This window comes from Heptranchias perlo, chromosome 6 (genome assembly GCF_035084215.1).
Source record: "Heptranchias perlo isolate sHepPer1 chromosome 6, sHepPer1.hap1, whole genome shotgun sequence".
NCBI classification, from domain to species: Eukaryota; Metazoa; Chordata; class Chondrichthyes; order Hexanchiformes; family Hexanchidae; genus Heptranchias; species Heptranchias perlo.
In genome coordinates this window covers 109,530,855-109,545,125 of record NC_090330.1, presented here as the reverse complement: position 1 = coordinate 109,545,125, position 14,271 = coordinate 109,530,855, and the positions used below count along the sequence as shown (strand labels likewise).

The window sequence follows — 14,271 nt, the reverse complement described above, 5'->3', positions numbered from 1 at the left end:
TAACAACGCACCCTAGCTCCAGCCTCTGGATAGACCAACCGTACTAATGTAACTTTTCTTCCATTTCCCACACCAGCCATTGCTTGTGACCTTTCTGAGTGAGATTGCGTCTAGTGCAGCCTCAATCAAAGGATATCAGCACGGAGAATCAGATTGAACACCCTGAAACTCATTTCCTGTAAACAGACCCAACCAAATTAAACTTTTGTGATTCTAACAGTGGCAGAATCTTGAACACAGCGACGCGGAAAACCCGATTAAAATTGTAACAGCAACACTTTCAGAGGATTTACAACACAGCAACCTGCAGGTCACAGCCTGATGCTGATCGCAGCCAATGAGGGAATGAGCTTATTCAACAAACTTGTTTTTCTATCTCAAAACGAAGCAAATAGTCGTAATTTGCATTTAATATTTTAATAACATTTATTTTACTTGCACTGAAAGAAATGCTATTTGTCCACAAATCATGCAAATTCATGGGGGGGGTGGTATTTCTGCGGGTGGGTGTATTTCTGCAGGGGGGGGTATTTCTGCAGGGGGGGTAATTCTGTGAGGGGGTATTTCTGCGGGGTCGGGGGGGGGGATATTTCTGTGGAGGTTCTCACTCAATTGCCGAAACATTTCTGGCATGGCTGTGCCCAGGCAGAGCCTTCATCTACACTGACAATATCATCAACGTAAGGCGAGACAGGGATAGGGACAGGGTCAGGGGCCAGGAACAGAAATAGGGACAGGGTCAGGGTAGGGGACAGTGACGGGGTCAGGGACAGGGTCGGGGACTCCCTAAGTTGGGAATTTCTGTGCCCGACCCTGAGTTGAGAGGCGGTGCAGGATTGGCCCAGGTACACCTGGTGAAACCAGTCACATCGCACTGACTGGGGAGGATGTGAGGTCCACCTGGGAATCCAGGCTGGCATTGGGGCGAGGACTTCAAAGAAAGACTTGCATTTATATAGAGAGTATAAAAGATTAAGGGGTGATCTAATTGAGGTGTTTAAGATGATTAAAGGATTTGATCGGGTAGATAGAGAGAAACTATTTCCTCTGGTGGGGAGAGTCCAGAACAAGGGGGCAGAACCTTAAAATTAGAGCCAGGCCGTTCAGGGGTGACGTCAGGAAGCACTTCTTCACACAAAGGGGAGTGGAAATCTGGAACTCTCTCCCCCAAAAAGCTGTTGAGGCTGGGGGTCAATTGAAAATTTCAAAACTGAGATTGATAGATTTTTGTTGGGTGAGGGGATTAAGGGTTACGGAACCAGTGCAGGTAGATCGAGTTAAGATACAGATCAGCCATGATCTAATTGAATGGCTGAACAGGCTCGAGGGGCTGAATGGCCTCCTGCTGTTCCTATAAACGTAGGGGCTGGTGGGTACATTACGCAGGCAATGAAAATCAAATGCATCTCATCAGAAGCCTTTGTGTTTCTTGAACAGTAAGTCCCAGCTACACACTGTCTGAATGGGCCCTGTCGTGGGATGCGACGATTGGTGTTTGTTGGCCAGAGACCTTCATGCAGTGAAGAAAGATGGCCGTACCCTTAGTTGCTAATCTCCCTCTGGCTGCAGTGAAATGGACGTAATAGAAGCACAAATCACCTCTCAAACACAGCTGACTGCACCGATAGTCAATCAGAAATACTTCAATCAATCTGCAGCATCTACTTTGTATTTCTCCAACTTGTTGACAAGAAGAGAATTCAGTTTTAAAAAAAACCCCAGAGAATGCAACAATTTTTTTAAAAACACACGCAATGAAGCCAATCGAGCAAATAGTTTTTTTTGCACAGCTTGCAATTATCACCAAATAATTTCACTTATGTTAAAGACTAAATGACTTAACATCACAATAGATAAGTTGTGAAGGCAGTGAAATAACCCATTAGAATGGCACATATCCTAAACTAGGAATACATGAAATTCCTGGAAACATACGGCACAGAAGGAGGCCACTCAGCCCATCATGCCCGTGCCGACTCTTTGAAAGAACTATCCAATTAGCCCCACTCCCCTGCTCTTACCCCAATAACCCAGCAAATTTTCCCCTTTCCCGTATATATCCAATTCCCTTGTGTTGATTTTGTTTCAGTGGTACAGTTATTTTCAGCGCAGAAAGTTGGTAAGAAACTCCATATGAACATGAGGCATTAGTTATTTAATACAAAAAAAGCCATCAAATGAAAACTAATTAATTATAATTAAATTGGACAAATTAGGGAATGATATGGAGGAGAGATAGTCATTTCAGGACCAACACCTGCTGGATTTGACCCACTATAAGATTTACACAGAATTACTTAAAACGTACCGCACAGAAACAGGCCATTTGGCCCATCTGGTCTATGCCAGTGTTTTTGCTCCACATTATAGAATAGCATAACCTTCTATTCCTTTCTCCCTCATGTGCTTATCCGGCTTCCTCTGAAATGCATCTATTCGTCTCAACCACTCCATGTGGTAGAGAGTTCCACATTCTTACCATTCTCTCGGTAAACAAGTTTCTCCTGAATTCCTTATTGGATTTATTAGTGACTATTTTATATTTATAGCCCCTAGTTTTGGACTCCCCCACAAGTGGAAACATCTTCTCTACGTCTACCCTATCGAACCCCTTCATAATTTTAAACACCTCTATCAGGTCACCCCTCAGCCTTCTCTTTTCTGGAGAAAAGAGCCCCAGCCTGTTCAGTCTTTCCTGATAGTTATAACCTCTCAGTTCTGGTATCATCCTTGTTTGCTTGTTCCACATGACTCTTTTTTTAATATTTGCAGTCAGAATTTGCACTAGATGCCCTATTAATGTGCTTGTTTGTACTTCCAGCATTGTTCAACCTTGTACCAGTGGGACTCAGAGTCGTTGCCATTCAGGGTGTGAAGACAGGGCTATATGTGGCCATGAATGGTGAAGGATACCTTTACACATCAGTAAGTACTTTCAAATATCGCATCTAAGGTAATAGAAGTCTGGATGAAAAATGAGACCCACTATCAGTCTTTGACTCTCAAAATAGATGTAACTTTGAATGTGGATTCTTCAATTTTCCATAATTCAAATGCTAATCCCTCCAAAAGCCTATATTGGAATGACTGGGTTTTGCTGAAAGGAATTTGACCTAATTGCAATCTCAGGATAATAATTACAGCATGGACATCGCAAAGATTTTCTTATTTGCAATTACAATGGATTTTTTTCCCATTATTGTGATGGTGTAAAACCTATAATGAAAAATGTCAACATCAATATAACCATTTGAACTGCTTTTGTTGTGCATGTGCTGTATTGACGTGGGAAAGATTGTACTTCATTATGACTGCACTTATTGCTTATGTTCAAAGTTTTAAAAAGCACCCAGATTAGCTAATCATGACGCATCATGAGTCAGATTAAAGCACAATCTCTCCACGTGCTATCAACACTGTGTCATTGATTGTCCTGTGTAATATAAGTGAGAGACCCTGTCATTTGGCAGCAGATTTGATCTCTGTTTTCTCACAGAATCGCTAGTCTGCAGGCACCACTCTTAACTTCTGACTTCTTATAAATGTGGCAAGTGGCATTACGGTTAGGATTTGGGAATCTTGGCACAAATGCTACTATTGAGTTCCAACTGCATCTTTTGGTCATCCCTCAAGCTTTAACCACCATTTCAATTTGAGATTTAATGAGTAAACAAGGTTTGAACTGTATTTATTTTTATTTGGGTTTGCCTTGGTCTGCCGATGTGCTGCACCGTTGACTTTTAGTTGGATGGTGTCCATCAGAACGATGAGTTCATGTTCTCAGTTGAGTAATTAGGCAGAGAGAGGCCAGGTGCTGGCCGATCTCCAGCGAGGCCGGTAAAATCAGAGCAAGTGACCTGGTGTCATACCCGTGTGGTCCCTAGTTGGTGGTTACAGAGTAGCAGTGCCAGAAACCTAGAAGCAATTTGCCAACTCAATCTCTCAGCTAAGGAACAGTAAATAACAAGGATGGGGGTGGGGGGTTGCTGAGAGAGACTTAGAGGAGAAAATAACAAACAAAGGATAACATTAATATTCTTTTCAAATTAAAAATGTTGGTGTTTTAACGTAAATTGTAACACAGTAATCCCACTGGGGCCTCCACTGTGACCAAATCAATTTCCTGGACACTAATAATGTTTTGGCTGAAATGAAATGAAATGCTGAAGTAGTGAATTAAGGATTGAGTGGATAACAAAGCACCATGGGCTAGATTTCTGTCTTCACCTGATCTGATGGAATGGATTGCCTGTCCCCTATAGAACCCACCTGATTTTCATTCAGTTGATTGCAATGATATGAAAATCGGGTGGGTTCTGTAACGGGCGGGCAGTTCGCTCCCCCAAATTATCACCCAGCCAGTGGAGATGAAAACCTACTGCCGTAATCTCTCTCAGCTGCAATCAGAAGGTACTTACCAATTGAAAAGCTAAATGTGAATCAAAGGTATTGGCCTTGATACTAAGCTCTGAGAATGCGGGTGTATGAATGCTAAATATGAAATTCCTTTTTCCACCATTTTATTGGAAGAATTATCCCTTTTTTTATATGGCTTCGTGCTTCTATTAAAATAATGGGCAAAGCAATTTCATCTGAACACGTTATGCATTTGTTCACTAAAATTCCCACAGTTTTACCTCACGCCATTGAGAACCTTCTATATAAATACATCTTTAATTTATATAGCACCTTTTAATGTAGTAAAACATTCCCAAGTTGCTTCACAGGAGCGATTATCAGGCAAAATTTGACACCGAGCCACATAAGGAGATATTAGGACAGGTGACCGAAAGTTTGGTCAAAGAGGCAGATTGTAAAGAGCGTCTTAAAGGAGGAGAGAGAGGCGGAGAGGTTTAGGGAGGGAATTCCAAAGCTTAGAGTCTAGCCAGCTGATGGCACGGCCGCCAATGGTGGGGCGAAGGAAATCGGGAATGCACAAGAGGCCAGAGTTAGGAGGTACGCAGAGATCTTGGAGCGTTGTAGGGCTGGAGGAGTTTACAGTGATAGGGAGGGGCGAGGCCATGGAGGGATTTGAACACAAGGATAAGAATTTTAAATTTGACGTGTTGCTGGACCGGGAGCCAATGTAGGTCAGCGAGCACAGGGGGTGATGGGTGAACGAGACTTGGTGCGAGTTAGGATACGGGGACAGCAGAGTTTTGGATGAGCTCAAGTTTATGGTGTTCAAAAGGTAGATTGATACTTACTTGGAAAGTAAAGATATTAAGGGATATGACGACAGGGCGGGCAATTGAGATTTTTAAAAAGGTAGAGCTTCAATGGCTAACAAAACGACACAGCTGACTTAATGAGCTGAATGGCCTACTCCAGTAATGGGGATATCAGAAAAGATCTTTATGAGGAGTGCAGGAGGATCCAATTTATTGGTCGGGCCATGAAGAAAGGTCCATTTACCAAGGAAAAGAAACTTTGCAAGGCCGGGAGCACAGGAATAATCAAAGAGGGAGGTTTAAGAAAAGATTGAGTGGGAAATGAGTCCGGTGGGGATAAGATGTGAACTGAGAGAAAAGAGGCAGGTAGAATATCAAACCAGTCAGTTTGGAGAACTCCGGTTAACACTGCCATCCTGCCAAAGGGCTCAGCTCCGAAGATGTAATTCTTCTGCCAATGGGTAATGAGTCTCTCTCCCATTTTAAGTGCAGTCGTCATCATCAGCACTGATTCGTTGATGACGATGACTTCAGGATTCTGATGTGTTCGCCCTTTATAAACTGAAATGCATAGAAAACAAAAGAAACAGCAGTATTAGTAACAGTTTCACCAGCCGAGACCGTTTCCTTTTTAAACAGGTACTCAGTCTTTGTGAAAAAGTAGTTTTGACATTTTTTTTTTGTTGTTTACACACACACTATGCAATGAATCGTTACAGATGCAATGATCAATTTTGTTGAAGGGTATCGGTCTAGATTTTCATCATTAATTACACTGGCTGCCTGGAGTGACTCAGACAGGAGGTGCAATAGATGTCGATCAGCCCTACTCCTTTCCTGCACTCGTCATTACTTGGATTTCCCGTCGAATGGAATAGATTCATGGAATCATACGGCACAAAAGGAGGCCATTCGGCCCATCGTGCCTGCGCCGGCTCTTTGAAAGAGCTGTCCAATTAGTCCCACTCCCCGTAGCCCTGCAAATTTTTCCCCTTCAAGTATTTATCCAATTCCCTTTTGAAAGTTATTATTGAATCTGCTTCCACCGCCCTTTCAGGCAGCGCATTCCAGATCATAACCACTCCCTGTGTAAAAAAAATTCTCCTCATCTCCCCTCTGGTTCTTTTGCCAATTACCTTAAATCTGTGTCCTCTGGTTATTGACCCTCCTGCCAGTGGAAACAGTTTCTCCTTATTTACTCTATCAAAACCCCCGCATAATTTTGAACACCTCTGTTAAATCTCCCCTTAACCTTCAATATTTCCTCCTGTTCGTTGATGGGTATATTGTAATAATACGCAAATAGTGGGAAGTCTGTCCATGCTACCCACCTTTACTATGGGCAGGGTACAGGTTAGTTCAAATTTATATGTCCCAAAAGGGCATGCAGTTAATAGTTGGATAATTGATTGCTCAGATGCCAAATTAAAAATAAAAATAAATATGTTGGGAGGATTTACATCAGCAATACTGAGGCTGTGATGAGCCAGTCCCAGCTAACTCCCTGGCGGAGGCTGGAAATCCGGCCAAGATCGTGTAAATGGCCTTAAGCTGTAATTCTGTCCTGTTCTAGGCCACAAACCTGGCTGGGACTCCGGGAAGGGTCACTTTCACCCCTCAGACCAGGTGTACCTCCCTTAATCATAAGCTGGCTCCCACCCATAGCCAAAGATGTGAAACTCCTGGTGTGGGGAGACTACGCCCCACTGCTTCTTCGTGTTGAGGGGAGTCTGCGCCACCCCCCTCTCCCCGGCCCCACTGCTTCTTCGTGTTGAGGGGAGTCTGCACCCCCCCCCCCCCTCCCCGGCCCCACTGCTTCTTCGTGATGGCCTTGTAGGGCACGGACAGGGGCTCTAACTCACAAGTCCAATAAGAATCCCTGCCATTAAGCTTAATTTCCAATCCCTTCACGTGAAGATCCAGCGAGAGTCCAGAGTTAGGGGCAGGGATTTTCAAGGAAAATAATTGCATGCACATGTTTTACAAATGACAACGTCAAGCCTGCCATCAGCAGTGTCACGTCTCAGTCCTGCTCCCCGAATGTCGCACACAAGTCAGCAGCTATGGTTGGGGCAACGTCTTACTTCAATCGAGTTGGCCAATCAAGGAGCTTCGGAAACACCCTTAACTGAGGCATGAATCTCTGTGGCCCTGGGACCTGAGCTCATGTCCTTCAGGATGGAAGTCCAGCTCTGTGTCTCTTGAGCTATGAGGCCACCGCAATTACATAGAATGTACAGCACAGAAACAGGCCATTCGGCCCAACTTCATCTCACTCTATCAGCATATCCTTCTATTCCTTTCTCCCTCATGTGTTTATCCAGCTTCCCTTGAAGTACGTCTATGCTATTTACCTCAAATACTCCACATTCTAACCACTCTCTGGGTAAAGACGCTTCTCCTGAATTCATTATTGGATTTATTAGTGACTAAATTATATTTATGACCCCCTCGTTTTGGTCTCCCCACAAGTGGAAACATCTTCTCTAGATCTACCTTATCAAACCACTTCATAATCTTAAAGACCTCCATCAGGTCACCCCTCAGTCTTTTCTAGAGAAAAGAGCCCCAGCCTGTTCAATCTTTCCTGCTGGGTATAACCTCTCAGTTCTGGCATCATCCTTGTAAATCTTTTTTGCACCTTCTCCAGTTGAGACTTCTTGTATTAATAATAATTTTAGACTAAGATGATCCAATATTTTGGCATCTTTCCAAACTATAGCCGTCTCACTGTAATTCACTCAGTTAATGACCAGCACAAATCTTAAATATAAGGGGGACATTACTTCCCTCCTTGACATTTTATATATGGAAATGCTTTGAGTTTTTTGGATCACTTCGAACCATGGTTTCAAGATTATACTAGATAAAACCATATCATTACTAGGAATCTGGATTGACAAGATTTCTGTCGGTATAATCAATTCTGCAATTTCAGATTTAAGCTTTAATGTATCTGTATACACACCTCACTGCTTAATTCTTATTAAGATCATTTGGCTAGGTAATAAATCCAATAAAGAATTCAGGAGAAACTTCTTTACTCAGGGAATGGTGAGAATGTGGGACTCATTTCCACAAGGAGTAGTTGAGGCGAACAGTATAGATGCATTTAAGGGGAATCTAGATAAACACATGTGGGAGAAAGGAATGGAAGGATATGCTGATAGGGTGAGATGAAGTGAGGTGGGAGGGGGGTCGTGTGGAGCATAAACACCGGCACAGACCTGTTGGGCCGAATGGCCTGTTTCTGTGCTGTGAATTCCATGTAATTTTAAAATGCTGTGGCGGCTATGTTATATAAGCAGACAATCTTTTAGAATATGCAAAAACAATTCAGTCACCAGTAACTGTATCATGCATTTGATTTTTCCTAAAATGACTGTGACATTTTTGCCGACATTTAATATCCTTTATATTAACCGTCCATCTCCATATCTTTTACATCTGCCAGCATTGCCAACGCGGAAAATTATTTGGTGAGCAGAGACGCAGGCAAACTGCAGAGTATTCCCGAGCTCAGATATTTTTGTAAAGATCACCCGGAGTGAATATAGGTTATGTGTAGCTCGAATCAATTCATTGATGTGCAGACATTAAAAAAAAACAGATTCTAACCAATGGTCTTCCACTAAATCTTCTCCCACATGAATGTTTGGCCTCTCACGCACCACTGGGTGCTTTTTAGCGGCTTCCAATTCTATTCCCAGGCAGATGCCGCAGGCTTCATCTTCCACCCACGCTTATTTGTACCTTTTTTTTTCATGGTCCTATTGTCACTTTGTTGGAATATTGTGAAGAGATGGAATCCTTGCACAAGTCTGACAATCATCTTCATTTTTGTAAAAGATTGAAGAATTCAGCAGATTTTTTTAAAACTCAGAATTAGACACTGTAGTTAATTTTATCCTGTTGTCAATGCAAAGGAAGAAAATATCGCCGACAAGCTCATGCCTCCTAACCTCTCGTGTTTGTCTTATCTTTCTCTGTATTTTGTTTTGGTTCTCTTGGCCTTAGGTGAGGGGAAGATGCAACCAAGCTCCACTGGCTGTTTCAGTGCATCTCTCTCTCTCTCTCTCTCTCTCTCTGTTTCTGTCTCTCTCTCTCTCTCTCTCTCTCTCTCTGTCTATCTGTCTCTGTCTCTCTCTGTCTCTCTCTCTCTCGCTCGCTCTCTCTCACTGCCTATCTGTCTCTCTCTCTTTGCCTCTCTCTATCTGTCTTTGTCTTTCTCTCTGTCTCTGTCTCTCTTTCCCTGTCTCTCTCTCTCTCTGTCTGTCTGTCTGTCTCTCTCTCTGTCTGTCTCTCTCTCTCTCTCTCTCTCTCTCGTCAGCTCTCTCTCTCGTCAGCTACAAGGAGGTTCATAATGGCAATTCCAGATGTGCTCCTCACAAACCCCAAATTAAAAGAACTGATTGGCGCCGCTCCCTCCCACCCTGCCCATGTCACCACCGCTCCGGGCCCCAACCCCCGATCTCCCTCCCCCAGCCCCCCGATCCTTGACCCCGACCCCTGACTCCCTCCCCCAGCCCCCTGATCTCCCTCCCCCAGCCCCCTGACTCCTGATCCCTGGCCTTGACTCCTGATCTCCATCCCCCAGCCCCCCGACCCCCAATTCCTGGACCCGAACACCGGCCCTGACCCCCGATCCCTGGCCCTGACCCCCTGATCTGCAGCCCCTGTGATTCCCAGTGCCACGATTCCTGGACCTAGCCCCGATCTCCCTCCCTCGACCTCTGGTCCCTGGATCCCCAGCCCCCCTCCCCCACCACCCCCCCCCGCCTCTTCACTGTCCCTGATCCCCTGATTCCCAGACCTGACCCCTGGAACCACTTACCTGAGCCCCGAGGAACAATATTGGGGGTTCCTCAGGTCTCACCATTCAGGTGCAGGATACACCCTGCGACCCCTGCCTCCCAAATGTCTGGGCCAGTATCTCATGACCAAGACTGAGCTACTATAAATATAGATGCCTGTGAGGCTAATCTACTCGTGAGCGTATTAATCATCTATTGCAGGTCAGTCCACAAAGACATATTATAATTCAAGTTTAGGAGCTATCAAAACTTACACTGGTACAAGTGCAGGATGCAAATATTTGGGCCCCTCAGAACTTACGTGTGCAAGTTCGAAGTTACGCCAATTTTGAGCGTAAAAGATCGAGGAAATTCAGCTGCAAGTGACTTAGGCCTGTTTTTACACTACGCCCAAATTTCCTCCAGTTTCTCTTTAATCTAACCCCGTCCCCATTCAGAAGACCAGAGAATGCGAGTTTGCTGCATTTACGCCTGATTTGAACGGGCGGAAATATAGACCCAACATTTTAGGCACAGCAGGATCCAAGGTCATCGTTCCGTTGTTTTTCGGTGATGTTTCAAGCAACTTGTTTTGTTTCTCCTCACTGAGACCTGCGCTTTGTTTTCTGCATCTTTGAATGCATTTTCATAGCATCAGAATTAGTTGCATTAAAAATTTAAAAGGTTTCACGATTGTGTTTACTTCACCCTGCTGTGCTTAATGTGCATAAACGATGGTTTCATGTTTTAAAATGGTCTAAAATTTTAATTTTATTGGATAAAGGGGAAATTAAAGAAGGAATTCATGCCCTTTCCTTGGGCCCCAGTTGTTTACTCTGATTTTTGCTTGTTAGCGCTGGTTTTAACATTCCGAAGTTTGCTGATGAGATCGGCAGGAAATTTCGGTGTAAGTACCTGCCGGCAATATTGGCGCAAGAACGGGCCTAAATTTCGCCGATTACGTCACATTGAGAAAATTCCGGGCCTAATGATTTGTTGCTACCAAAAAATTAAACATTGAAAGGAATTCTGCCCAGGAAGCTTTCAGTAACATCTCAGATGTATAACGACTGGAACAGTTGTCCACCAGGAAAAAGGGAGATTTGTAGATTGTCACCTCAAGAACATGATCATGTGAGAATTGAAGAAAGTGAGATATTTTTGGAGGTTTTTTTTTTAAGCATGTGGGTTAATCGCTACACGAGTGGGTGTTCCACCAGAAAGCTGCAAGGCTTAACTTCAAGTTGCGTGGTATTTAAAGGTTGGGTCTTTTATGCATATAAAGCTGTAATATTTCCAATTCAGGATCCAGCACCGAGAGCATTGGCTCATGATGGGGTAGCAATCAACTGGAAAATGGATTGGATGTATGTAATCCCATTGTTCACTTGTTCGCCAAAAGATTGTAAAAAAAAAGAAGTTCTCAATGTCACTAAGTGGCTCTGACAGCCGTTCACTCAAACTTATTGCACACATAGAATCTTCCAGCATAAAAGGAGGCCATTCGGCCCATCGTGCCTGTGCTGGCTCTTTGAAAGAGCTATTGAATTTGTCGCGCTCTCCGCTGCTCTTTTCCCCCAAAGCCCTGCAATTTTTTCCTTTTCAAGTATTTATCCAATTGCTCTTTTGAAAGTTATTATTGAATCTGCTTTCAGGCAGCGCATTTCAGATCATAACAACTCGCTACGTAAAAACATTTCTCCTCATCTCCCCCTCTGGTTCTTTTGCCAATTACCTTAAATCTGTGTCCGCTGGTTACTGACTTTCCTGCCAGTGGAAACAGTTTCTCCTTATTTATTCTATCAAAATCCTTCATAATTTTAAACCTCTATTAAAGCTCCCCTTAACCTTCTCTGCTCTAAGGAGAACAACCCCAGCTTCTTCAGTCTCTCCACATAACTGAAGTCCCTCATCCCTGGTACCATTCTGGTAAATCTCCTCTGCACCCTCTCCAAGGCCTTGACATCCTTCCTAAAGTGTGGTGCCCAGAATTGGGTACAATACTCCAGCTGAGGCCTAACATTGGGGAATTGGCCAAATCTCTTATACGGGATTTAGGATCTTCCTTCCAAGCGAGGTAAAGATTGATATCCTAGCCCTCCAGTTTTAATTTAACAGGGGATTTAGCTGTTGCTTGTGAAATGTTGAAATCTCTGGGGTTTATAAAACACACAACAGGGTGTCATTCAAAGAAACCTCGAACATGATTAGCTTAGAAAAGTACATGGAATTATAGTTTACTGTCTGGTGTCAAGATCGTGGAGAATAGACCAAACAATATCAAGTCCTGCATTACTTATACCATCTCGAAGAATTTAGATTTAAACCCAGTTCTCTAGCAATTATTTCAGTTTTCTATGCCTTAGTACAATAAAACTTGGAGAACATTCATCCTATATAACTATAGCACAGTATACTTTGGAGAAGGTGCAGAGGAGATTTACCAGAATGGTACCAGGGATGAGGGAATTTGGTTATATGGAGAGTCTGGAGAAGCTGGGATTGTTCTCCTTAGAGCAGGGAAGGTGAAGGGGAGATTTGATTGAGGGGTTTTGATCGAGTAGACAGGGAGAAACGATTTCCCCTGGCAGGAGGATTGGTAACCAGAGGACAAAGATTTAAAATAATTGGCAAAAAAGAAAGGGGAGAGATGAGAATTTTTTTTTACGCAGCGAGTTGTGATGATCTGGAATGCGCTGCCTGAAAGGGCGGTGGAAGCAGATTCAATGATAACTTTCAAAAGGGAATTGGATAAATACTTGAAAAGAAGAAATTTGCAGGGCTATGGGGACAGGGCAGGGGAGTGGGACTAATCGGATAGCTCTTTCAAAGAGCAGGCACAGGCACAATGGGCCGAATGGCCTCCTTCTGTGCTGTATGATTCTTTTGGCTGCATATAACTTTTGGAATGTTTCTGGCTCCTGGCGAATTTCAGAGAGGAATCCATGAGGAACTTTAAAATGTGGAAAGAGTCACCATTGTGGGAGATTTGGACATTTTAGCCGACGGTTCAGGGTTTAAAAACCCCCCCAGAACAACAAGAAGCACAGCATTAAACTTTAAACTGTTCCAAGTGGATGCACATCTGCACTAGGAGCTCAACTCATTCAACATCTGGAACTCGTGACAGCGAATCATCAAAACAACTGACAGTGGGAGATTCATCAAAACTAACCAAACCAGATGTGGTGACCAAGATCAGAAATAGCCAGACCTCTGGAAGCAATGCTGATCAAAAGATGATAAACTGAAGTTCAAGGAACAAGAGGTGAAATATTTGCGTCATCGACTGTCTGAAGTTGGACTAAAATAGGTTTCTGCTCAAGTTGAAGTAATACAACAACAATTTGCATTTATATAGCGCCTTTAACATAGTTAAACTTCGCAGGATTATCAAACAAAATTTGACACCGAACCACATAAGGAGATATCAAGACAGGTGACCAAAAGCTTGGTCAAAGAGGTAGGTTTTAAGGACCATCTTAAAGGAGGAGAGAGAGGCAGAGAGGTTTAGAGCCTAGGCAGCTGAAGGCACGGCCGCCAATGGTGGAGCGATTAAAATCAGCACTGCGCAAGAGGCCAGAATTGGAGGAGCGCAGAGATCTCGGAGGGTTGTCGGGCTGGAGGAGGTTACAGAGACGGGGAGGGGTGAGGCCATGGAGGGATTTGAACAAAAAGAATTTTAAAATCGAGATGTTACCGGACCGGGAGCCAATGTAGGTCAGCGAGCGCAGGGGGTGACGATTGAACGGGACTTGATGCAAGTTAGGATACTTTAGATGCCTTCTCCCCCACTCCTGATCCCCCCCTCAAGAAACGAAGCATCTAGAGAAATCTTGGAATGACTAACTGGGATGGAATTCCAACTTGCAGCACGGGCGTGAAACCAGTGTTGCGGATTGGCCGCCTGTTATAGAAACCGCCCGTTCCTCGTTTCCATTGATTTCAATTCCAATGAAGATCAGGCAGTTTCTATAAAGGGGGGGGACAAACGACAGCACCAGTTTTACATCCAGTGGCAAGTTGAAAATCTTCCCCACTATCTGCATCAACTTGTTCCAAAGTTATCAGATGTAATTGGTTCTCTCAAGAAAGAAATTGATTTTTTGCATGGGACTGTCACTATGGTAATTGTCTGGATGAAGTCAGGAAAATCATCAAGCACCAACATTAAAGTCCTTTTCCAGTAGTAAGGATGTACTTCTACGGTAGAAACAGAAAGTGCAAGAAACCCTCAGCAGGTCAGGCAGCATCCACGGAGAGAGAAACAGAGTTAACGTTTCAGGTCGATGACCTTTCGTCAGAAT

General features: G+C 43.7%; 1 protein-coding gene across 3 annotated transcripts in view; it reads left to right on the top strand.

Moving 5' to 3' along the window:
• Nucleotides 1–14,271, top strand: part of fgf14 (fibroblast growth factor 14) — a 357,611-nt gene that overhangs the window by 255,287 nt on the left and 88,053 nt on the right. For all 3 annotated transcript variants that reach the window (XM_067986615.1, XM_067986614.1, XM_067986613.1), the window contains exon 3: nt 2,822–2,925. In XM_067986615.1, the coding sequence (XP_067842716.1) occupies nt 2,822–2,925 (104 nt within the window). The remainder of the gene's footprint in view (nt 1–2,821; nt 2,926–14,271) is intronic.